At 39.6% G+C, this 24,635-nt stretch overlaps 1 protein-coding gene and 1 long non-coding RNA gene across 3 annotated transcripts; one reads left to right on the top strand and one right to left on the bottom strand.

Moving 5' to 3' along the window:
* The first annotated feature begins 520 nt into the window (after positions 1-520).
* On the top strand, positions 521-24,388 carry lin28b (lin-28 homolog B (C. elegans)). 2 transcript variants are annotated; one of them, XM_079583631.1, is made up of 4 exons: positions 521-744; positions 1,384-1,559; positions 13,877-14,064; positions 23,902-24,388. In XM_079583631.1, exons 1-4 carry the CDS (start codon positions 735-737, stop codon positions 24,176-24,178), a joined length of 651 nt encoding a protein of 216 aa, XP_079439757.1. In that variant the 5' UTR covers positions 521-734; the 3' UTR covers positions 24,179-24,388. The 2 variants fall into 2 exon arrangements, with proteins under 2 accessions (XP_079439757.1, XP_079439756.1); XM_079583630.1 differs by having other exon boundaries at positions 569-1,559.
* Positions 8,012-11,644, bottom strand: LOC306983323. The gene is made up of 3 exons (XR_013794336.1): positions 11,547-11,644; positions 10,117-10,188; positions 8,012-8,542 (listed from the first exon to the last, which is right to left on the bottom strand). It is a non-coding gene; the product is annotated as an uncharacterized lncRNA (long non-coding RNA).
* Positions 24,389-24,635: the final 247 nt, after the last annotated feature.

Here is a 24,635-nt window from a genome sequence, read left to right as displayed (position 1 = left end):
AATGAAATAGTAAACCTCTTGAAAAATACACCTTAAAAAAAAGATAAATTCTGGAAACCTGTTTGCATTTCGCTACACCAAGCGAGAACATAAAAAATTAAGGGTTATACAAGTATAGCCTTTACTTTGATAAGACTATAAATATGATGCCTGTCACCAGCGTTTGGAATTTGGTTACATAACGCATCATTACAATTGTTAAATGGAGGAGAGAGAAAAAAATCTCAAAAATACTGAACTTTTTATGGCCCCTCCAATGAGTTTCAGAACATGCAAAAATAAAGATTTTAGTCGTCTTAACACGCGTTAAAAAACTGAACCTGTTCAAACGGAGATGCATTTACTGAAGTCCAGCCCGGTTCCGAGTCCGCTCCCTCTCCCGGGCTCACGGAGGAGTCACGTGTGCAGCGCTGCGAGCGAGCGAATGAGAAACGGAGAGCGGGAGAGAGAGAGAGAGAGAGGGAGAGAGAGAGAGCGAATGTGCAAGGGAGGGAGAGAGAGAGAGAGAGAGAGAGAGAGAGAGAGAGAGAGAGAGAGAGAGAGAGAGAGAGAGGATAGGAGATGTTAAAAGAGACATGACAAAATATCCAAAAAGGAGACGCACGCCGTATCATGCGCGCTAAATTTGTGCCCGCTGGAAATCGGGATGTCGGATCGACGGTGACGCGCATCACCCCATTTCACGGAGGAAACGATTTCGCTGGAACTTTGGAACGGAGGGTCCGCGGGGAAACATGGCCGAAGGTTACGATGCTTTTTGCATTTTTAATTATATATTTTTACGTTCATATGGGAACCGGTATTAGCCTATTCCACGCGCACCGCCGCGCTTTGTTTACGTTGTTTGTACGCGTGATGAAGAGTCGTTTGCGCCAGTGGTAGTGAGGGGGGGCGGGTAACGTGTGCACACCTGCCCCACGCCAGGCGGTTCACATGCATTAGATGCACGACTACAAGAAGTTACATAGTAGCTATAGCTACTAACCAGACACACTGAACATTCGCAATGCACTACGCCATTCAATCTGAAGTGTAGCTGTACTTTTCATTGACTTTCTCCAGTTTTACAGAGGGTGGGTTTTAGGTGGTTGTAGACTAGGATGTAACGAAATACAGAAAATGTATAAGAGCCTGTCACTGAAAACCTCAAATATTGATTGAGAAGAGAGAGGGGCGTCTATGGTGATTACGGCCCTGGTTGTAGACAAGTGAGGTGCGTAGAAAGCGTGTTGTTGTGTAGTAGTTGGGGATTTCCCTTCAGAAACGCTGCCCACGCAGACCCACGGTCAATGTGTAGGCTACAACGAGAACAAAGTATAGGCTTGATCTCATTAACGTTCACGGGCGTACATCACCATGGGCTTTTCTTCCTTGACCGCACAGGAGGGCCGCGCAGAGGTGGCGGTGGCGGGTCGGACACCACTAGGACTCCGCCGCAGATTCTGGCTGGCTCGGGTTACTGCAAGTGGTTTAATGTCCGCATGGGCTTTGGATTTATATCGATGACCAGCAGCGAAGGGAAGCCAGTGGACCCTCCACTAGACGTGTTCGTCCACCAAGTAAGTCTATGCTAGGCCTACATCTTGGTTTCACTCGTTCTTCTGACTTTTTTTTCACGTTATCTATCGGAACTCATTGACATCAGCAGATGTGTTCGAGAAAAGCAGAAGTAAACACGCTTGCGTTTTCATCTCCTGTCACTTTAAGAGCAGCACTACTCACGCCACAAACACATCTTTACTCTGGATCACCTCCATTGATATAAACACACGAACGCCGTATTAGTAAACACTGAGGAATTTACGATGCACGTCTTAAAGGAACCTTAAGATTTCATTAGGAAGAGAAAAGAGAGGGTAGGCTATGTACACGCACAACATTCGCCTCATGCTCACAGGGACATGTCTGATAAACCTGCCAACATGTCGGAAAATCTGTCACATGTACAGCACACGACGATCAGACTGCTTTCACAATCAGACTTTTGAAGAATGGCAAGCGATTTCTGTGTGGTGGACTGTTGTACTGAACATCATGTGCTCTCGTGTTTACATGGGTGTAGTTCAGCCCCCTTTACACAACATTTCGTCCTCTTCTCATGGACATTCAGAGCTAAATCAATACGGACATATGTACTAAACCGGAACTTATCTCCTTTCATCATTTCCCAAGCTTTCTATGGCACCTCAAAACAGCATATGCAGATTATAAGAACAAAAGCAGAGAGAACAAGAGGTTCCTTCCGAATTCACTGCACTGCTGTTCTGCTGTCAGTTTTGCTGATTTATGCTGCTTTCTGATACATTGTGTTCTTATTATCTGTTGCTGCTGATAATATTGTCGAACAGTGTTATGTATACTGCTGGATGTTAATGAGATGTTGAAATGATTCATGTGACTGAACACTTGCATTGTTACAAAACACATCTGCATAATCCTTTCAAATCTGAAATTCAATAACATAACAGCTAGTGTGCATAAGGATCTATCTATCTATCTATCTATCTATCTATCTATCTATCTATCTATCTATCTATCTATCTATCTATCTATCTATCTGTCTGTCTGTCTGTCTGTGTCTGTCTTTTAAAGCTATTTTTATTTAAAGAAATTACGTTTTAATAATATTTTATTATGTGTTTAACTGAATTACAATTGCTGAACCACTTTGAAGTAAAATATATTTGCTTTCTGGATTCATATTGTGATTAGTGTTTTTATGGACACATCATTGCCTAGAATTTTGTTGAATTATATTGTTGCATTGCATAATGATTTGATATATTGATGGTAAATTTGCATATCGATGGTACATTTGTGGAATTCGATAACAGAGAGAAAGATTTGTTCAGCTAAATATGTACTACATTATTTAAAATGGAGTTTTGCGGTGTTATTAAAAAAAAAAATTAAAGGTAAATTTAATTGATTTTTCATTTAAATTTAAATTTGATCTGAAATCTTGTGTGGACATTTTTTTTTGAGCATGAGCTAAAACACGAACCTCTTGTGCTAGTAGCCCCTAAACCTGAGTGCATTCTGGGTAATGCAGTTCTCAAAAAAGACAAGCATAAACATTATCCAGGGACACAGTCAGAATGTTATGTGCTGTTGAGCGTAAGATAAGTAGATAGGGCAGCATACAAATAAATATATAAATAAGCTGGTTGAAATAAAGAAATATCAATGTCTGAGTTACAAATTCAACAGATTGTTCACCGAACTGCTAGTTGACATGCACAATAGTTACTAACTATAAACTATATCTTTGTGTGAAATCTGTGCTGTAACACTAACTCATAAGCAAGGAACATTGTCTGCCTTGTATTCATTCGAGTAGTTATTGTAAGAACGTTTTGTACTCCTGATAAAGCGGTTCTTCTGATAAGCATGAAGTAAACAATTGTATTGAATGAATTTGGAAAACGAAGGCTGCTTTTTCCTCGCGGCCCAAGTGTGTGAAAGCGTATTGATCAGAGCCGTGTCTGTCATCTGGAAGAGCTGTGTGGTTTTACTTCCTTTTTATGACATTTTTGAAACTATGTGCATTAGCGTGCAGTCAATCCTCTTTATCCATAACGTCTCTGAGAAAGATTTGCATTTGTGTTCTTCTTGCTTTGTGTGTGAATGCTGCACGTACATGTGCGTTCATGCTACAGTGACATTGAAAAAGCTCTGCAGGGTGTGTGTTGTTTAGGATGTGCAGCCGTTGTGCATTGTGTTTGTGATAAGAAGAGTGTGTACAGCTGATTATTCCATCTCTGTGTGTGTGTGTGTGTGTGTGTGTGTCTAACCCTGATATTCTGGACAGAAACAGAATCTGCTGTTACTTGAGGAGACCAGGACAATTTGTTACAAACAAGCCAGAATTATGGATTAACACATTACATTTATGCATTTGGCAGATGCTTTTATCCACATTTTTTCTTTATCAGTTCATACAACCCTGGGAATCAAACCTACGACCTACAGCACATGCTCAGAAACGCAGACAATTTGGTGTTTTTTTTCGTTTAAGAGAGATTTTCATAAAAAATAAATGAGAGATAAATTGCTTTATTTTATTGTTTTACTTTACTTTATTTTAAAGTTTATTGTTAAACTTTATTTTGTATATTTATCTCTTGTTGATCAAACTGAGCTACTATTGAAGATTTTATAGCTCTGAGGTTGTGATTGTAAAAAGTAGCTATGGAAATGAATGAACTGACAGGCTGATTTTTTTTAATATGTAAAGAGCATAGCATAATTGTATTAGTATTCAGCTGAAAACTCTTACTGACTTAACAGCTGATTTGAATATTTTATTAAAACACATTTTTCTTATTTAAAAATTATAGTTACCCCTAGACTTATTGCTTTATTTTTATGACAGCTAAAATAATTAGTATCATATGAAGGAAGAAATATTAATTATCTGAGGAATTCACTGTAAAAAATTTGTAAATAAAACAGATTACTGGAGTGTTTTACAACAAAATACTATTTCTAAATAAATGTAGTTAATAGTGAGAACTAAACCCTAAACTATGTGACCACTGTTTTCACTTATTTCTACTTCAAAATGTCATGTTTACTAGCAATTTTGGAGTGAAAATGTTTTGAACATTTCAACAAGAAAATGAACTTGTTTTCAGTGTAGTATGTTAATATCATTATTTTTCAATTGCAACACTGACTTCTTGTATTGAGTCTGATAAGGCATTTTTCTCAGTGCGTGTTTATTAATTAGACTTTTACTCGTGGCACATATACAGGTTTCTTATAGCAAAAGATGGCAGGTAGATTTGTAGTAATGAAGGAAAAGATTATAATAGCACCCAGTCTCTCTTAATTCAAAAATTACATCAATACAGTATCCTGTAGTCATTGACACAACACACACACACACACACTCACAAAGTCCCCCTGTGTTTCAAATCTTCTACAAATCCATGAGCTTTTTGTGTCAATCCAGAAGTGAGAGTGTGAATCGGAGGAAAACACAACGCATGTCTGAGTGTGATTTTGTTTGTATGTGTAAAGAGGATTTCAGTGTGCGTATATGTGTGTGTGTGTGTGTGGTGGGGGTTGGGGTCCTCTAACATTCTTTAAAAGAGGAATTTCGTTAAAGACAAAAAAGGGAAAGGAGGCGTGGCTTCGCCCGGCCCTCACACTCCGAATCAACGCACTGCAGTGTGTGTGTGTGTGTGTTTCATTAGGAGCTTTGTATTTGATTTTTCCGAATGCTGCACCTCCTGCAGTGTTTGTGTGTGTGCATTGTGTGCTAGTCTTCCTGCACAAATGCATGTTGCTGTTTTTTGCGGTGTGTGACTTGATCATGTTAGTTTGTGCAATGATGGATTTATATGTTGCTCATGTAGGTGGGTTCACTTTGCTATACACTCTTAAAAATAAAGGTACTGGCATTAATGGCTCCATGAAGAACCTCTAACATCCACGGAACCTTTCAATTGCACAAAAGATTCTTTAGATTTTTAAAAATGGTTCTTTTTCACTGAAAGGTTCTTTGGGGAACCTAAAAGGTTCCTTAATAACATCACTTTTGGAACCTTTATTTTTAAGAGTTGTTTGTGGGCATATGTATCTCTAGAAGGGAGATAAAACCTCCATTTAGGGATGTCCTTAACTGGAAAATTTAAATAAATTGATTAAATGTAAAATGAATATATATATTTTTTAGTTAAATGATTACTTTTAGGGTTAGGGTCTGTGGTATGCCCTTATTTACATAGCTAGTTAAGTGTGTGTGTGTGTGTTGTGAGGTTACTCTGGGCCCCTAGTGAGATTAACCTCTCCTCCAGACTCCACCTCTCACTGCTGCAGATTTCTGGCTCCTCCTTCAACATACATGCTCCTCTCTTCATTCTGTGCATGACAGATTTGAGTTTCTCAAGTGCTGATCCTGCCACTGATATCTAGAGTGCACAATTAATTATATGATGGCACACGAGATGTACGCAAAATTGCTAAAATTAACACTTATTTTACACAATAAATGAAAAAAAAAGAAAGATCTGTTGACAAGACTGCTGTTAAATTTTGAAATACAAGAAGAAACTAATAACTAAAATAATGCTATATAGTTTGCCTTTTTTCAATCATGCTTTTATATTATTCATTCATTTATATATATTTTGCATATACAACGATGAGTCAAAACATTATGACCACCTGCTGTTGGTCCTCCTTCATCGATGACGATACTTTGCACAGCTCATCTATTGTGGACTCGTGGTGGCTGTGGAGTCCAATCCTTGAACAGCACAGCCGTTCACAGTAGGGACATGGGAACTGTCCTAGTTCAGCAGGTGCAGATGCAACAATCTTCCTCCTCGCTCGGGCCTCAGTGATGTGTGCGCGGCGTCTCACCTTAAAGGTGCCTTGTGCCTGCCTTGAGAGAGCTCCGTGCTCCACGTGCTGCCTAAACGGCTCCGTCCCGCCCAGGCATGGCGTCTACAAGAGCCTGAAGGTGTCCTGTGTCTCTGGCACCGAGACGTCAGCTGATCTTCAAGTCCTGTAGTTTGAGGTGGAGCCGCTGTGGACTGAACTTCTTGGTCCAGGACATCCCACAGATGCTCAACTGGATTTAGCTCTGGAGGATTTGGAGGCCAGAAGAACACCTTGAACTCTTCATCATGTTCCTCAAACCATTCCTGATCAGTGTGTGCAGTGTGACTGTGTGCTTCCACCAGGGAACACCGTTGTCATGAAGGGGTGTATCTGGTCTGCAGTGTTTAGGAAGGTGACGTGTGTCAAATAAACGTCCACATGAATGACCGGACTCAGGGTTTCCCAGCAGAACATTGACCAGAGCGTCACACACTCCCTCCACCGGCTTATCGCATCATTACCCTTAGGTAAACGTTGCACCTGAACACGTTCTTTTACATGTGATGTTAAAGAAAACGGGACTCATCGGACCAAGCGACCTTCTTCCACTGCTGCTCTGAGGTCCAGTTCTGACACTCTCGTGCCCATTGTAGCCGCTTTGGACGGGTCATCATAGATCTCTGATTGGTCTCCATACGCAGTAGATGATCTGTTCGTTGTGACACATTCCTCCAATAACCATCATTGAAATTGTGTGACTTGAGCCTCAGTAGACCTTCTGTTGACTCGGACCAGACGGGATAGCCTTCATTGCCCTCGTGCATCGTTGAGTCCTGGGCGTCCAACACCCTGTCGCTGGTTTGTGTTTTGTTCCTCTTCAGACACTGTTGGTAAATTTTAAGCTGACAGAAATACTCTGATCCAGTCGCTCTGCCTTAACTATCTGGCCCTCGTCACAGTCGCTCAGATCTTTATTCTTGTCTATTTCTCCTGCATTCAACATGTTGATTGTGAGAACGGATTGCTTGCTTTCCATCTAATCCCAGATCTTAATATGTGGCCTTGTTAGGAGATGATCAATGATATTCACTTCACCTGTGACTGGTCATAATGTTGTGGCTCTATATGCTTGTGTTTTCATTTAAGGAAGTGTTTAACAGTCAGAAAGGATTTTATGCAATACATTATAGCTTGATTTACACAATAAGAAAATGAACAGGATGTAAATGATAGAGTTAGCCATTGCTTGAGATGATGTAACGGTTTGTGTACATCAGTGTGTCAACTTGGTGTTCATTTTATATATATTATTCTTATAATATTCTTTTGAATTTTTTAAAGAATCATACTGTATTTCATCAAACAGAACGGAAAGTTTTATTTTGATATAGACCAATTAATACCAATCAAAACTTCCTGGTTTTGTATGATAGATGGATTTTTACAAAAGATTAACAGGATGGAAAATGTAATTGAGAACTCAGGAAAAAAATGTATTAAACTAATTAAAAACGAATTAAAACAATACTCTCAAGGAAACATGTTTTGTTTCAAACATTTTGATTAAAGTAAAAATGTTGGAATAGCTGGTATTAAAAACAAAAAAAATTTTTTTAATGATTTTATAACCCACTGCATAAACTAAGGTTTATTTAAAATTCAGTATACTCCGGATTTAATATTAATAAAAATCGTATATTTGTATGTAAAGTAATTAATTTAACAACATGTTTTAGTTGCGACAAAAGGGAAAAACTAATATTATTTTTATCCTTTAAAAAGATAATATCTTTATACTAAGTTTAATATTTATGTTAAACACACGGGGACATGAAAATGTATTGCATAACAGGAAAGACCCAGAACATGTTTATTATCATCCGTCTTAAATTCTTTCTCAGCTGCTGCTGTCATTTTATATCATTATAGGTTTTACTTTTATAGATTCTGTTTTCATCTAAAATTGACCAGACTCTGCTTTTACTTTGTGTCTTCTCCATATTTTTTTCCAATATTCTTTTCACTCTCTCTTGATCTTGCTTTTGTTTTCTTTTCTTCCAGTGCTCAGTTTCTTCTGCTTCCTGTACTTTTATTCTCCATTTGTTCAGTCCTTCATTTCGCCATCTCAACAGAAGCAGCAGGTCACATGACTTCCTCCTTCAGCTCTGCCCATATTAGGAGTGAGTGTGTGGGCGGAGCCAGCTGCGATCTGACACAAACAATTGCTCATAGCTGTGTAGTACCGAAATCTATTACCATTTTTGTTAATACCATTATAATTACTATTTTTATTTTATTTTAAATGTATTATGTTGTTCAATAATTTTATTGAAAACATTCTTTATTTAATGCAAATAAATATATTATTAATATATATTTTATTGATGCCTGGCTCTCAGTGGTTGTATTGGTTCTTGGATGAAAATATTTTCTGCATTTTATTATTTTGTTAATTTAATTTTAGATTTATAGTCTCATAAGACACATCTACCTGATTAAAATCACAAATTTATAAGAAATGATGTCAAGAGCACAAATGTTAAATGAAAATGTGTTAGTTTAGTGTGTTCTGTTTAAAATCTAAAGTCAAATGGTTTGGACTGATAAAAAAAGGGCGATGTAACAGACACTAAAATCTATTAACTCTTTTTCTTTCTTTTTTGAGAGTGGTTTATGTTTGTTTTCTCCAAAATAAGCAAATTTTAAATTGGAGACAATAAGCCAAAAATGCTGGTAACACTTTATAAGGTTTAATTTGTTAACATTAGTTAACTACATCATTTATCAGGAACTAAGAATGAACAATACTTCTACAGCATTTATTAATCTTATTTAATGTTAATCTCAATATTTACTAATATATATTTTTTTAAGATCCAAATCTGGTAACTTTAGTTAATGCACTGTGAACTAACATGAAAAGGTTTATTAACTAACATTAACAAAGGTTAATAAATGCTGTAAACATATATTGCTCATTGTTTGTTCATATGTTAACAAATAAGACCTTTTTGTAAGTAATCAAAATGTTTTTCATAATGTTTTATTATAACTAATGAACAAAGTAGGAAAGCAAAATTTGACAACCAGAAATTATTCGTTCTTTCCCCTAAACTGTAGTCTTAAATTAAGTTTTACATTTTCTGTGTATATCCATAATTGAAATGAATTCATAATTGAAATGGAGACAAACATAAATCATTGTCAGTATTTAAATCATCTCTTTGATTAAATTGCTTTGTTCTTTTTAAAATGTTTTGTTCTGATAGGATTTAATTCTAAATTCACACACATTTAAAAACAGCAATCATCCTCAAACTCAGTCATTTCTAGAATGTAAAATGAATTATATTTCTATCAGACGCAACTTGACCGTGTGCACTTTACACACACACACACACACACACACACACACACACACACACACACACACACTGAGCTCATATCCGGCTGCTATCAGGGGTGTGTGTAGAGTGATGTAGTGTGTGTCAGCAGATCAAATACTGCGTGTACGTCTTGTAGTCAGTGCAGAAGTGTGTTGTTAATTTAACGCAGGGAAACGGGATGCCGGTGTGTGTGTGTGTGCATGTTTGAAGGGGGTTGGGCAGAGGTCAGAGGTCACCGTGAAGGATGAAAACATGTGGAGGAGGGGTGATGTGGAATACGTCCGGCCCTTTGGTGGCGCTCTCTGTGTTTCTCCCTCTCTCCTGCTTTCTGTCTTCCGTGTCTCGTGTGTTTCTGTAATATGACACACATCTTCTCCTGTGCTCACTGATTACGTACCTTAATTCTGCTATTTTGGGATGAATCATCAGTAACACGAAGCACCTCTTCCTGATCGCTCTGAACTTTGACCTGGAAATAAGAGCAGAAATATACAATATTTGTTGTTGATCAACCTGGTCTTCACTATTCAATCCCGGTTTAATCTCATCTCAGAACAGAGCACTAGTTGGTTAACATTATAGAATCATTTTAATAAAACCAAAATTAAAAATGTCTAATATTTATGTATTGAAAACACTTTTATTCTCACACTATGGATTACATTTTATATATTTGTCTTCTCTTTTTTGTTTTGTTTTTACCAAGATCTAATCCTATTTACTGTTACACTGCAAAAAAAATATTTTCTTACTCAGTATTTTTGTCTTGTTTCCAGTCCAAATATCAAACATTTCTTTAAATCAAGATGCATTTACTAGATGAGTAAAATTATATAAGACATTAAGTCTTGTTTTCTGGGGAAATAAATACAAATTAACTTGCTTAAAACAAGCAAAATTATCTGCCAATGGGGTCAGAAAAATAATGTTGTTTCTGTTTGAGTTAAGATTATTTTTCTGACTCCATTTGGCGGATAAGTTTGCTTATTTTAAGCAAAAACTCACTTAATTTTGATTAATTCCCCCGGAAAACAGGGCATAATATCTTATGTCATTTTACTCATCTAGTAAATGCATCTTGATTTAAGAAATGTTTGATATTTGGACTGGAAACAAGACAAAAATATACTGTATAGCCTGATATTTCCACAGAAAAGATGTAATATATGTGTGTGGGAAGGGTTTTGCTGCTGGCGTTTCGATTATGTGTGCGTAATGCTCTATTCTCATTCATGCTATGGATTTTTAATTTCTCCCCATCGTAAGAGTTAAATCAGAAGGCTTTTGTGCTCATTATGTCAATTATGATAAATGAAATGCATTATATTCCCCCCACACGGCTGTATTTAATGTGATACCGTGACAAACACTGAAGTGTTTCTGTTCCATACACTCTTAAAAAAGAAAGGTTCCAAAAGGGAATAATCTTTTAGTGAACAGCTCTTAAAAGAACCATTTTTGTTCTTATTGTGAAGAACATTTTTAGAATCTAAAGAACCTTTTGTGGAATGTAAAGATTCCATGGATGTTGAAGGTTCTTCATGGAATCATAGATGCCAATAGAGAAGAGAGAGTTGAATAAGTGAGAGCTGATACTATACAAAAGCAACTGCTGAGCTGAAGATGGTGAGTATTTAATGTCATAGTGTATTGAATATCACAGTTTTCCATTACAAGGTTTCAAATGGTTCAAAACGCTGCAGCCAGATTCCTAACTGCGGTTCGCAAACATGAACATATTACTCCTATTTTAATGTCTCTTAACTGGTTGCCGGTGCGTCATAGAGTCGATTTTAAAATATTGTTGTTGGTCTTGCACCCTCTTACCTGAACTTTTAACGTGCCCGGTATAGGCGTCTACGGTCCACTGGCAGTTATAATCGGTCCCAGCCACATTCACGACTTAAATCGAGAGGCGATCGTGCTTTTCGCAGTTGTCGGTCCTGTAAAAAAAAATGTTGCTTTAACTTAAAAAAGCAAGTTACATTGTTGCCTTAAAATTTTGAGTCCGTTGTAATAAAAAATTCGAGTTAATACAATGAAGAATGGTTTAATAAACAGAAACTCAAAATAGTATGTTATCTTCACACATTAGTTATCGAAGTTGATCTGACAAAAGATAAAAAGTTGTGATAACAAATCATGAATATTTTTTTACAGTATAGGCTATGGAAAAGCCTCCCCGTATCCTAGAGATCCCTGTCCCACATGAGTGTAAATCTAAGCTAAAGTCTTATCTTTTTGACCAGGCATTTCACTAAATCTCAATTATGGTTTTATTACATTATGTGTTAATGGTATTTTGCTCTTCCTTTCATGTTTCCTGGACTTTTGCCTTGTAAAGCACAGTGGGCAACTTCTGTTGTGTTTATTTGTGCTATATAAATCAAATCAAATGAAAAAAAATTCAAATTCATCAATCCCGGTGTGAATTCAGTGCTGATAGTAGAGATTTAGTGATCTCAGATATGTGAGCATATAGATTCACACACGGTCTATCATTTGTTGTTTCCACTGCGGTGGTGTTGATCTATTGACTTGCTTTCTCTCTTTTTGAGGATTGATAATGATCTCACTAGAGATGAGAATACTTGTTACCTCTGCTTTTCCTCTTGCAAATGATTCATGCATGAATAATTGAAATGGAAATCATATGATCATGTACCGCATCAATATCTTGAGACAGTTTTCTGTTGCAACAGCATCGAAATAATCAGCTGTGTTCATGCATGTGGAATCACAATCATTGTTTTATATCATTAAATGAATTACAGTAGTCCTGTTTGTTTGGTTTCGACTGATCTGTGTGTGTCTTAAACGAGCAAATTCCTAAACCTATATATTTTCAGTATTTTTTGTGTAATCTTATATGTTTTGTATTAATTGTATTGTATTTGAACATTAAATCAGCTCTGTGTGATAAAACAGCCAAGTTGTTGGACTCAATGCTAAATTGCAGAACAGATTTTGTGCTGATTTTATTCGTAAGAAATTACATTTCAGTTTCAGATTAACAGGCTTGTATTGCTGTTATAATTTCCGATCATTTCTTTTTAAGGGTCTTTAATTCACGTAACATTTACAATGCCAAAAAAATCGTATTAATTGAAGGATTTCAATAAACTAATAAACACACTGTGTGAATATTGTACAAGCTGTATGATAAACTGATGAATTTGATAAACTGCTTTTGATGTTCCTCTTTTGGATAAAAGCATCTACTAAATTATTAAATGTCTGGATGATGTTTTTCTAGGATTGTGCTTTGTGTAGAGGATTTCTAATTTGCATCACACTTGTTGAAATTTTATTTTACTGTAAAACACTAAGCCATACACATTATTGCATGTTTGCATGACAGTTCAGGCTCTCCTGCTCTGTGATATTATATGAATATGTAAAGAATATATCACAGGGACCATATGGTGCTTTTTATTTCAAATTTTGTTTAATTGTCCTTTTATTAAATAATTTTTAGAAGTATTAACTTTAACATTTAATAAAATCTAATTAAAAAGCTAAATCTATTAGCAGTTAGTGTAAAGATATTATACTATTATTTAGTGCAATTAAGCCAATTTTTTTTTGTATTAAGATATTTGCTATTCTTTAATATTTGTAATATTTGGACATGAACAGATATCCACTCAGTTTTCACTGTAAAATCTATTTCAACTTAAAAACTTAAGTTCAGTTGCTGCCTTTGAATTTTGAACTATAATCAGATTGAGTCAAATCTCTTATAACTAATAAAAAAGTTGTAATTGCTTAAATTATTTTGATGAGTTAGTAGTAATGTAAGACTAAGTAATGTAAAATCATATGTTGTCGACTTACTGATCATATGACTTTTTACAGTATACATATATTTAAATAAGATCTTTTTTGATTTTAGAAATGAGGTCTCATAAAATTGTGCATTTTATGCTAGAAAAGGGATGAAATGTGTTTTTAAACATTGCTTTTGTAATTTTTAAGTGGATATTGACAGATCTGTAGCCGTTTTATTTTTTCTCCAAGTACCGGTACTTGGAAAATCTCTCTTTTCTGTCATGAAATGTTTATGGATATCTCAGTAGATTTGACTGATCTGTTTGATATTTATATTTATATATGTTTGAATGTGTATTAAATAAGGTGTGTGTGTGTGTGTTTAGAGTAAGCTGGTGATGGAGGGCTTCAGGAGCCTACGGGAGGGCGAGCAGGTTGAGTTCACCTTCAAGAGGTCGAGTAAAGGTCTGGAGTCGCTCAGGGTCACGGGGCCCGGCGGGGGCCCATGCTCGGGCAGTGACCGACGCCCCAAAGGGAAGGCCCCGCCCCTCAAGCGCAAACCAAAGGGAGACCGGTGAGTCCGCTGAGCATGATGGGATATGTAGTTTAATATGTTTGGTTTCGTGAAAGCTTATGTTCAGTTATCCACAATTCACATTGCGCTGTATCTTTTCTGTATAAATAAAATGCCTCAGGGTTCAGTTGTAGGGTCTACTACACTAAATGGTATCTTGAGGACAAATGTAATTTTAGTTTTATTCATTAATTTATAGGCCTATTCTTGTCTTTAGCCGCTGCCACAGTTGTGTGAATCTCAATCTACTGTTTAGAATTACTAGATAATTGAAAATAATAGATAATTTTAAAATCTTAGCTGACTTAAACTTGTAAAAAAATAAAACTACACTTACATTTTTTTTCTCATATTTTAATTATATCTCTTGATGTTTTCTTTCTGAAACTTGAGTTATTGTTCATAATTGAATGCTAATCTCGTTTAATTTACTTTTTTTGTTAATGGTTGTATTTGCAAAGGTATTTAAGTTTATTTATAATGCTAAGGAAAATAAATTGTTTAGCCACAAAAGGAATTGATCAAGTAAACCAATTTGATTTTATTTAATTATTTTAAATGTTCTATCATTCAAAATATATATGAAATTATATAATATGCTGGGGAATTATATAATTACTGCATGTACGATTCATAAAAAAAATAAAAAAGTTTGATGTATTACTTAGGAAGATGGGGTTATTTATTCAAAAACATTTTGAACAAGCATTTTTCATCAAACTTGCTGTTTTTTAACATTAAAATGTACAATATTATTCACGTCAATTAAACCGGCATGGTTCTCCTTTCTCTGTATAAAAGAATCAATTACAGTATTGATAATGTTTTGTTAAGCCGCATGTAATTTTGAATGTAGATGATGGGTCATAGCTTGGTTTCGCCAAATGCTTTTCTGTTCACGACTCGCATTGATTGTGAGTCAGTCTTCTACTTCCTGTTGCCATGGTGATCAAAAGCAAAAAAACAAACAAACTGAATAAGTCTTTTCAGTCTGTTGTGTTAAAGCTATTTATAAGCATGTACGTGCGTGTGTGTGTGGGTGAGCGGTTTATCATATAGTCGGCCCCTATAGAAAAGGTGGACATGAAATGATGGAAGTTTATTAAAGATTAGATAAAGCCTGAAGTGATGCTTGAACATATTCTTAAATTCTTTAATCGCAAAAGTGCTTGAAATTTGTTTGAAAGAGAATAAATACATTAGGACATAAAATTGGCTCATAATGGGATCTTGTCGAGAGCAATAAATCATTTATTTTCTATAAAGTCATCGAACAACTGAATTAAAAACTTATCAATGACAGTGTAAATTTAACTAATCAGTTTAAATGCAAGAATCTTGCCTGTATTTTATTATTATTATTGAATACTGTGATCATTTGTACCTGAAAGTTATCATCTTAAATACAATAATGAGGTTAATGGAAATCTTAAGTTTAGATGAATAGTCCTTTATATCAAGTAATTGTTCCGCTTAATGGTCTGGATTTTATAAGGAAATTATATTGTTGAGATTTATAGATTTTTATGTGTTGTGTTATATATCGATGCAAAAATTTTATGCATATTACCTTTTATTTTTAAAGAAATAAAAAGAAAAATGAAAATTCTGTCATAATTTACTCGCCCTCGTGTCGTTCCAAGTAAGACTTTCATTCATCTTCGGAAAAGAAATGAAGATATTTTTGATGAAATCTGAGAGCTTTCTGTCCCTCCATTGACAGTTACGCAACTACCACTTTGACGCTTCAAAAAGCCCATAAAGAGGTTGTAAAACTAATCCATATTAATTGAGCCGTTTAGTCAAAATTTTCTGAAGAGACTCGATCGCTTTATATGATGAACAGATTTCATTTAGTCTTTTATTCACATATACACGGTCAGAGAACATAAACAGAAGCTCAACAGAACAGAACACGCAAGAACAAACCTCATCGGTTCCCTTTCGAAGGGAACTCGACAATACGTCATCGACGCTTTGGGGAACGCCTCAGGCGTGACAGGTGTCTGAAATCACAATCAAATCACGGCAATCACATTGACCGGCGACAGCCCGTGAATCATTACGTGAATGATTAACGTGCGACCTGGAAGTATATAAGGGCGCCTTGCAAACATGACAAATCATCTTTTCGTCTTCAGGGACTGTTTTGTCTGTAACCGCTTTTGAAAATCAGGTATTTATGAAATGCACTGAGAAGGCTGAGTGTTTTCAACTGTGCTTTTTCTGTCTGGAGGAAGAGCGCGCACAGGCAGTTCTTGAGGGAACTGCCTGTACAATTGCGAGCGTTTTTCTTTGAGAACGCTCCGATCTCGTCTGACCCTCTCCTTGAGAGAAGAGGGCTCAGCATCTGGGTGTAAAAAAAAAAAAAAAAAAAAAAAAAGGGATCCCAGATGAAGCCCGCCGATCGCCTTGAGAGGGGTATAATCCTCTCAAGCGATGCGGCGGCTGACGAGATTAAGCAGTGAGTGCTTTTCCGGACAAACAGGAGATGGCTGATGAGGGTGGTGATAATCAATCTTCTCAGCCACCCTGCCCCGTGTATGCTGAACTGGTGGTTTTATGGTAACGTGGGGGGAAAATCGCTCACTATGAGAGCGTTTTTTCCTCAGTCATAAAACCACTAGCTCAGGTGAGCCTTTCATTTCTTCCCGATCTCATACTGAGATCGAGAGGACATGGAAGAACCCATACTCTGCCCGTGTCCACCGACATCAGCGGGCTAGTCTCACTGATGTTGAGGTGATAGGAGAGCATGGGTATGTGTCGATGCCGCCCATTGACGAGACGTTTGCAACTATCTCGTGTCTGGACAGGCGTCTACACTGAGAGCTCAAACCCTGCCAGTTGAATGGCAGAGCATACACGCCAGCGGGTCAGGCCGGTGCTACCCTGCACATCATGGTGGTGTTGCAGGTACACCAGGCCAATCTGCTGGGGGATCTCGTCCAGGGGGTGGGGCCCCTGAGGCGGTTACTGAGCTGCGCCACGGAGTGAACCTGGCCGACATCGGGGAGAAGAGAGAAAGTCTTTCTCCTCGATTCGCCCTCGCCCTCTGAGCTTTTTGGCACCTCCGTGTAGGCGGTGGCTGGAAAGTTCAGAGAGGCGAGGGCGCGCTCAGCTGTATTAGGACAAATACATACCGCTGAGATCCGTATCCACACCCAGACAGACGGGAGGGCCTGGCCCATCATGGTCCGGGGACCTTAGACAGGGCCAGAGAGCCAGTGTCGCCTCTCGTGCGCCTCCTCCGTGGAGGAGTAGATCGCTGTAGAGGTGCAACTCCCGCAAGAAGAGGGATCTGAGGGAGGTGATCCAGCACGATTGCACACAGCATTGGCATGGATCACCTCCCCCTGAGGGCGTGATTATATCTTAGCCCTCTCCTCTCTTCCCCGACTCCCCAGACACTTTCTACATCAGGCCTGAGGCTGGGCTCATGGTTAGAACAATGTTCTGTTGGCCTGCCTCTGCTTGGTTAGGAGAGTGCCTCTTTCAGGCATGTATAGGTGGTAGACCCCATGTTCATAAAGAACTGTCTGGTAAGTCTTCACTTCGCACGCCGCAGGTGAGCTGAGTGGTCTTCTTTAAGAGTAATTTGTGTGCAACTAACACTAAAATTTATCTCTCTACAGACCTCGTTCCCTGTATAGAGCTATGGGGTCATGTAAGGTACATTTTTGGATTATTAGGGCCCTGAAGTCCCCCTTTAGGTGGCTAGAACGACTATCTTAGCCCTCGGGCTGTTAGCCACCTCAGGGTAGAGTAGTTGGTCTCCCTCCCATAGGATTTTCATCTTGGAGTATAGACTGACGCTAGTGCTTCAGATAGATCTTATGTCCGGTCCATGGGACCGTCTGACTTCCTTCCTGAGTACATCGCCCCCTTGAGCTCTGTTTGGGTTTTCATTGGGCTGAGCGATTCTGCAGCCAGTTGTATGAAATAATAACTATTTTTCTAGTAAGGCTGTGGCTCCTCCGAGCCCTCAGGTAGATCTATGCTTGCAGGCTGGCCCTCACCAGGGCCGCCTCTGTAGCTGGCCTAGGCTGTGCCAGGGATAGTGGAGGCGCTCTGCTTAAGCATTTCTGCCTCTGAGCCTTCACTGTGTGAATTTAGGTTCCTAGCATCCCTGTATGACAGCCTCCTCCAATGGGAGTCGTTAGGCCAAGGCCCGCCCCCTTCTCTGCATTCTGGGGCGACAAGTGTAATGCAGCGTGGTGCAGAGGCATGGTTTATAAAGATCCTGGGTTAGGCCTCAAATAGGCCTCCCCGGTACAATGTGTCTTTATTGAGCAGGGTTAGGCCGCCTTTCGCCTCACGAAGAGGCTGGGTCTGTCTGCCCGACCCTGCCGTGCAGAACTAGCATACGGATATGGGCTGCCAGTATAGGCTTTACTCACCTCGCTGAGCTACTGCTCAAGCGTCGGGTTGTAGGTGGTTGGCTCACAAACAAGCCCCACTCCCCTAGGTTGGGCACAGATACTTTTTCTGTCACCCCTAGAGCCACTGGCGGGCCCGCACCCTGGTAAACCTCAGGGTGAGGTGGAGAGTATTCCCCTGTGATACAGGGCAGGTCTGAGTCCTTCACTTTCAGTTCTGTATTATCCTACCTCGCACCACTATGGCTCGGGTTGAGCGGAAAGTTCTAGCCTTCACTTCTTTTTTGGTCGAAGTACGCTCCCCTGAAGCCAGAGCATTGCCATGAGCTGACGCCCATGCTTACAGATGGTAGGCCCCTGGCTCTGGGGCCTCCATTGAGGCAGAGTGGCGTATGTTGTACTCCCCTTGCTCAAAGGGTGCTAGCGCTTTTGCTGAGTACACTGCCATGGGCAATGTGATTAGGTACCAGAATGCTGTAGGCGCTGTGTAAACAGCTTATCTGCCAACGAGGGCTGCGCCATTAGGTAGTAGGCCTCAGCAGGCCTCCTGTATGGGCAGCCCCCAAGTGGGCGCTGTAGGCCAGCTCACTTCAAAAAAGTGTTGCTGGCCTTGGTGGTTCGGGCAGTTGACTCACTGATGGGTAGTAGGCCCTAAACAGGCCTCCTCGGAAGTGAGTCCCAACATTGTGGGACTTACTTGTTGGTGTGGTATGATTCCCAACAGTGTACCTTTGGAGCAGATTGACTTGCTGTCAGCTAGTAGGCCCAACCAGGCCTCCCTGATAGGCGAGTCCCCAGTGGGCTGGCCTTAGCAGGCCGCCTTCGAACCGTCACCCAGATTCAGGGCTCGTAGCTACCAGTTGTTTAAGATTACTTTCAGGTAGTAGGCCTCCTCAGGCCTCCCTGAAGGTGAATTCCCACTTACGGTGGCTATCAGGTAGTAGGCCTTACCAGGCCTCCCTGTAGGCAAGCCCAAAGGACAGGCAACTGGACAGCTAGCCTGACCTACTATCAGGTAGTAGGCCTCACCGGGCCTCCCTGAAGGCATGTTCTCACATAATGTGATTATCAGGTGGTAGGCCGCTAACCGGGCCTCCCTGAATGTGAGCTCCCAAGTATCGTGGCTGTCAGGTAGTAGGCCTCACCAGGCCTCCCTGAAGGTAGTTCCCACATACTGTGGTTATCAGGTTACAGGCCTCACCAGGCCTTCCTGGTCATGAGCTCCCACATGCTGGGGTTATCAGGTAGTAGGCCTCACCAGGCCTCCCTGAAGGTGAGTTCCCTCATACTGTGGTTATCAGGTTACAGGCCTCACCAGGCCTTCCTGGTTATGAGTCTCCACATGTCAGGTTACGGGCCTCACTCGGCCTTCCTGAATGTGGGCTCCCACATATTGTGGTTATTAGGTTACAGGCCTCATCCGGCCTTCCTGGTTTTGAGCTCCCACACACTGTGGTCGCTAGGTTACAGGCCTCACCAGGCCTTCCTGGTCATGAGAGCTCCCACATACTGGGGTTATCAGGTGACAGGCCTCACCAGGCCTTCCTGGTTATGAGCTCCCACATACTGTGGTTATCAGGTTACAGGCCTCACCAGGCCTTCCTGGTTATGAGCTCCCACATACTGTGGTTATCAGGTTACAGGCCTCACTAGGCCTTCCTGGTCATGAGAGCTCCCACATACTGGAGTTATCAGGTTACAGGCCTCACCAGGCCTTCCTGGTTATGAGCTCCCACATACTGGGGTTATCAGGTTACAGGCCTCACCAGGCCTTCCTGGTTATGAGCTCCCACATACTGTGGTTATCAGGTTACAGGCCTCACCAGGCCTTCCTGGTTATGAGCTCCCACATACTGTGGTTATCAGGTAGTAGGCCTCCAGGCCTCCCTGTGAGTGGTTCCCCAACCATGCTGGGTTCTGGAAGCTAGTGGCCGCCTGCTATCAGTTCAGCTGGCCTTATTAGGCCGTTGCTAAAAGCGAGCTCGTGCCCTGGCTCAACTAAAGTGTTCATCCTCTGCTTCTGGTTCCCTCCGGGAACTTCTTACTCTGCCTACAGCCTGGTTCCTACCAGTCGGTCCATTGCTCCCCTCACTAAGGGTCTCTATGAGTGTTTGGACTCCTGAGTCTGGTCAGACGGTCGTAGGCCTCTCGTGAGGCCTCCCAGTTAGATCAGCCCCTAGGCCTTCACAGGCCTCCTCAGTGTTTCAAACACAAACACTGGGTAGATCCGTGGATCGAGTAGAGAAACTCCCCTCTCTAGCAAGGGTTTAAAGCACTATGCTGAGTCATACTCTCCGGGATATCCCGTCTCTGAGATCCGGGCTGAGGGTTCACTGCCAGCTTCGCAGTCCCTCGGGTTGGATGCCTTACCTAAGGCAAATGTCCAGAGGCTCTGTCTCCAGACAGACAGGAATTTGGCCAGACTGAAGTGTCCGACGTAGTGACACCAGGTCAGGCCGTCCTGGTGGCATTTCGGGTGGTATATTCCCCCGAATAGTGACTGGCTGGGGTTCCCTCGGGTTCCCTAGCCACATTCCCTAGAAGGGACCCCTTCTAAATTGAAGTTGTGGTCCTAGGCCTTTGAGCAGGCCCAGGTAGGCCTTCGGATTACATATTTGGAGTTCCTCCTGTTAGGCTTATAGCTTGGGCTATGACCGTAGGGAATGCTGTCACTGACAGCCCAGTGTGACCTGAGGGTGAGTGGTTCTTGCATTTCATTTGAATTTGCTGGTTCTGACAGTTGTCACTGCCTCCTGGCATGCACTCCCCTCAGCATGGCGGAGTGGGTATTTCGTTCCCCAAAGCGTCGATGACGTATTGTCGAGTTCCCTTCGAAAGGGAACGTCTCAGGTTACAACTGTAACCTTTGTTCCCTGAGAACAGGGAACGAGACAATACGTCTCCCTGCCATGCCTCGGGGCCTGCCTACCAAACAGTCCCTTCAGACGAAGGATGATTTGTCATGTTTGCAAGGCGCCCTTATATACTTCCAGGTCGCACGTTAATCATTCACGTAATGATTCACGGGCTGTCGCCGGTCAATGTGATTGCCGTGATTTGATTGTGATTTCAGACACCTGTCACGCCTGAGGCGTTCCCCAAAGCGTCGATGACGTATTGTCTCGTTCCCTGTTCTCAGGGAACAAAGGTTACAGTTGTAACCTGAGACGTTCTCGCTGAAGCTCAAACGTGCTTTATTCATTTTTTTAAGCATCAAAGTGTCTGTCAATGGAGGGACAGATTTCTTCAAAAAGATCTTCATTTGTGTTCTGAAGATGAACGAAATGACATGAGTGTGAGTAATTAATGACAGAACTTTCAATTTTGTGTGAATTAACCCTTTAAGATCGCAAAATTATGTTTTGCTCAAATATTTATTGTTTTTAAATGCGAGTGTGTGAAGTGCCCATAGGGTAGAAACAATATGGAACTGCTTTCCATAAAATCAAAATGTTGATAAAATAATTATAATTTACACACTTCTAGTTTTGTCAGATCAGTTTCCTCCAGTTTGTGTTTGTCTAATACAGCAAGCAGACATGATTATCTGCTGCTGAAGTACAGCGCCACCTAGAGGCTGAAAACAGTCAGTGCGGAGACAGGAGCGACGAGGAGACGAGTTATTATCGCACAGATAAAGACACAAGCCTCTTTTAACCAAATGCGTGTTTATTTTATAACAGTGTATATTGGTTTCAGACATCTAGATCAAAACCCTATTAAATGAGAAGGTAACTCTTTATTTTAAGGTGATGTAGTTGCACATTACATGTATTTACTGTAGTCATAACAGTATATTATGCACAATACTCCTAACCCTAAACTGAACCCTGCAGTTAATTAATATTCATTACTTATTATAATTGCAATGTAACATCACCTTAAAATAACATATACCGGTAACCCTCCCTTTCATAAATGTCAGGTTGGGGCAAGTTGTTTTATTTTTATGCATTTTATCAATTATGATTTATTTGGACCAAAACAATTACTTATTGACACACACACACACACACACACACACACACACACACACACACACGTCATATTTGTGATTTTTTTTTTTTTTTACATGTTAATGTAGGAATACTAGGCTGGGACTATTTATCACTCCTATAACTTTGATTATTAAATACGGCAACTGCCACTTTTGGAGTATTTCTCTAAAAGATCTTGTTATTGGAGTAAGTCTTGTCCTGTACTGCCCCCTAGTGACCAACACTGGGTTTGAGTTCACCTCAGCAAAAACGTCCAGGTCACATTTAATCCAAAAATTATAAGAAATAATGTAAAGTTTGTTTTTAGGACCATTACGATTTTGGGGTATTATTGTCTTAATAACTGAACAAAATTTCCTCCAATATTCATAATGCATCTGATTCTGAATGTGTTACTTATGAGGTATTTTTCCCTTTATTGCAAGTAGGCTACAAACATTCTGGATCTGGTTAATTGTCATTAAATAATGTTACAATGCACATCTTAATGGTCTTAAAAATAGGTTCTGTTTTCTCTGCACAATATAATCCCTGGTTTCAATAACCAATAATTGTAAAAAATAATTTTTAGTTATCAGAGCTGATGTACGGTATTTAACACTAATGTATTTTATATTTACAAATGTTTGGAATAATTACGATTTAAAATGTTTTTGAAATGCGTCTCTTCTGCATTTATTTGATAAAAAAATACAGTAAATATTTAAAAATATTATTACAATTTATTCCTGAATTTTCAGCATCATTACTCCAGACTTCAGTGTCACATGATCCTTCAGAAATCATTCTAATATGATGATTTACTGCTCAATAAAATGTATTAAATATTTTTGTTGTTAATATTTTATTGTATTATTTATCAAATAAATGCAGCCTTGATGAGCATAAGACTAAAATAAAGAGCATAAAAATCATATTTATTAAAATGAATAAAAAATATCGGTAGGGGAAAAATTGCTAATCATCCTCTCTCTGATTTTCCTGCTGCGCCGTACAAGTAAAACTAGAAAAATTATAATATGGTGCAAAAGTTAATTTATTTCAGTAATTCAACTTAAAAGGTGAAACTAATATATTATATCGACTCATTACATGCAAAGTGAGATATTTCAAGCCTTTATTTGTAATAATCTTACAGCTTATGAAAACTTTTCACAATATTCTAATTTTGAATTTGGGGTTTTCATAAGCTGTAAGCCATAATCATCCAAATTATTACAAATAAAGGCTTAGTTGAAATATCTCACATTGCATGTAATGAGTCTATATAATATAGTTTCACCTTTTAAGTTGAATTACTGAAATGAATTAACTTTTGCACAATATTCAAATTTTTCGAGTTTCACCTGTATAATATCTAAATCGCGCAAGATAAATCCTGTTGTATTTGATTGCACATTTTAGTGTTATCATTTGTATAATGTTTTAATGTAAATAAGCCATTTTTTGTCCTTCCGCAGGTGTTATAACTGTGGAGGTCTGGACCACCACGCTAAAGAGTGTGGCCTTCCCCCCCAGCCAAAGAAGTGTCACTACTGTCAGAGTGTCACACACATGGTGGCCCAGTGTCCCCACAAGAGGGCGCTGTCCCCCTCCACGTCTCAGGACCCCCAGCGGCCCTCCACCTCAGCTCAGTCCCAGGAAGAGGAGAGCCGGTCGGGCTCGTCCACGTCCTCCCCGGAGGAAGCATCTCAACGGGGGAGTCACTCCCAGCGCTGGAGGAAAAGCTGGGACTGAAATCATCTACCTCACACCAGACCCTCCCTTCCCGTGCAGCTACGGTATCAGCCGACGGGGGTGTGTGTACACGCCTGTGTTCTCACTGAGCAATCACAACAAACTCTGCGACTGACGTGCGGTTTGGAGCGAGTGTGAATATTACAAGGCAAAAAAAAGATTGTTTTAAAAACTCAAACGTTTGGAAGCTATTTTACCTCCATAATGTGAGAGAAATCCGGAGTCAAAATTTGAGGGACTTTTTTTTTTTATCGATCTGCTGTTTAGATTCGCTTTCTTAATGCATGTTCCTCTTCTTAACGTGAACATTTTATTTTCACAATAACATGGTAACTTTCCTCTGAAACTTTTGAATGGTAGTGTGTCACGGTTTCCATAAAAATATGAAGCAGCACAACTGTTTTCAACACTGATAATAATCAGAAATGTTTCTTGAGCAGCAAATCAGCATGATTTC

Source organism: Phoxinus phoxinus (assembly GCF_949152265.1).
Source record: "Phoxinus phoxinus genome assembly, chromosome: 16".
Lineage (NCBI taxonomy): Eukaryota > Metazoa > Chordata > Actinopteri > Cypriniformes > Leuciscidae > Phoxinus > Phoxinus phoxinus.
This window is presented reverse-complemented; position numbering and strand designations above follow the sequence as displayed.

What these genes read in the sequence shown, in the direction of transcription:
- lin28b (XM_079583630.1), top strand. Translation starts at nt 1,290, where the DNA reads ATGTGTAGGCTACAACGAGAACAAAGTATAGGCTTGATCTCATTAACG. An exon ending in TAGACGTGTTCGTCCACCAA is followed by an intron (nt 1,560 to 13,876) that starts GTAAGTCTATGC and finishes GTGTGTGTTTAG; the next exon opens with AGTAAGCTGGTGATGGAGGG. An exon ending in CGCAAACCAAAGGGAGACCG is followed by an intron (nt 14,065 to 23,901) that starts GTGAGTCCGCTG and finishes GTCCTTCCGCAG; the next exon opens with GTGTTATAACTGTGGAGGTC.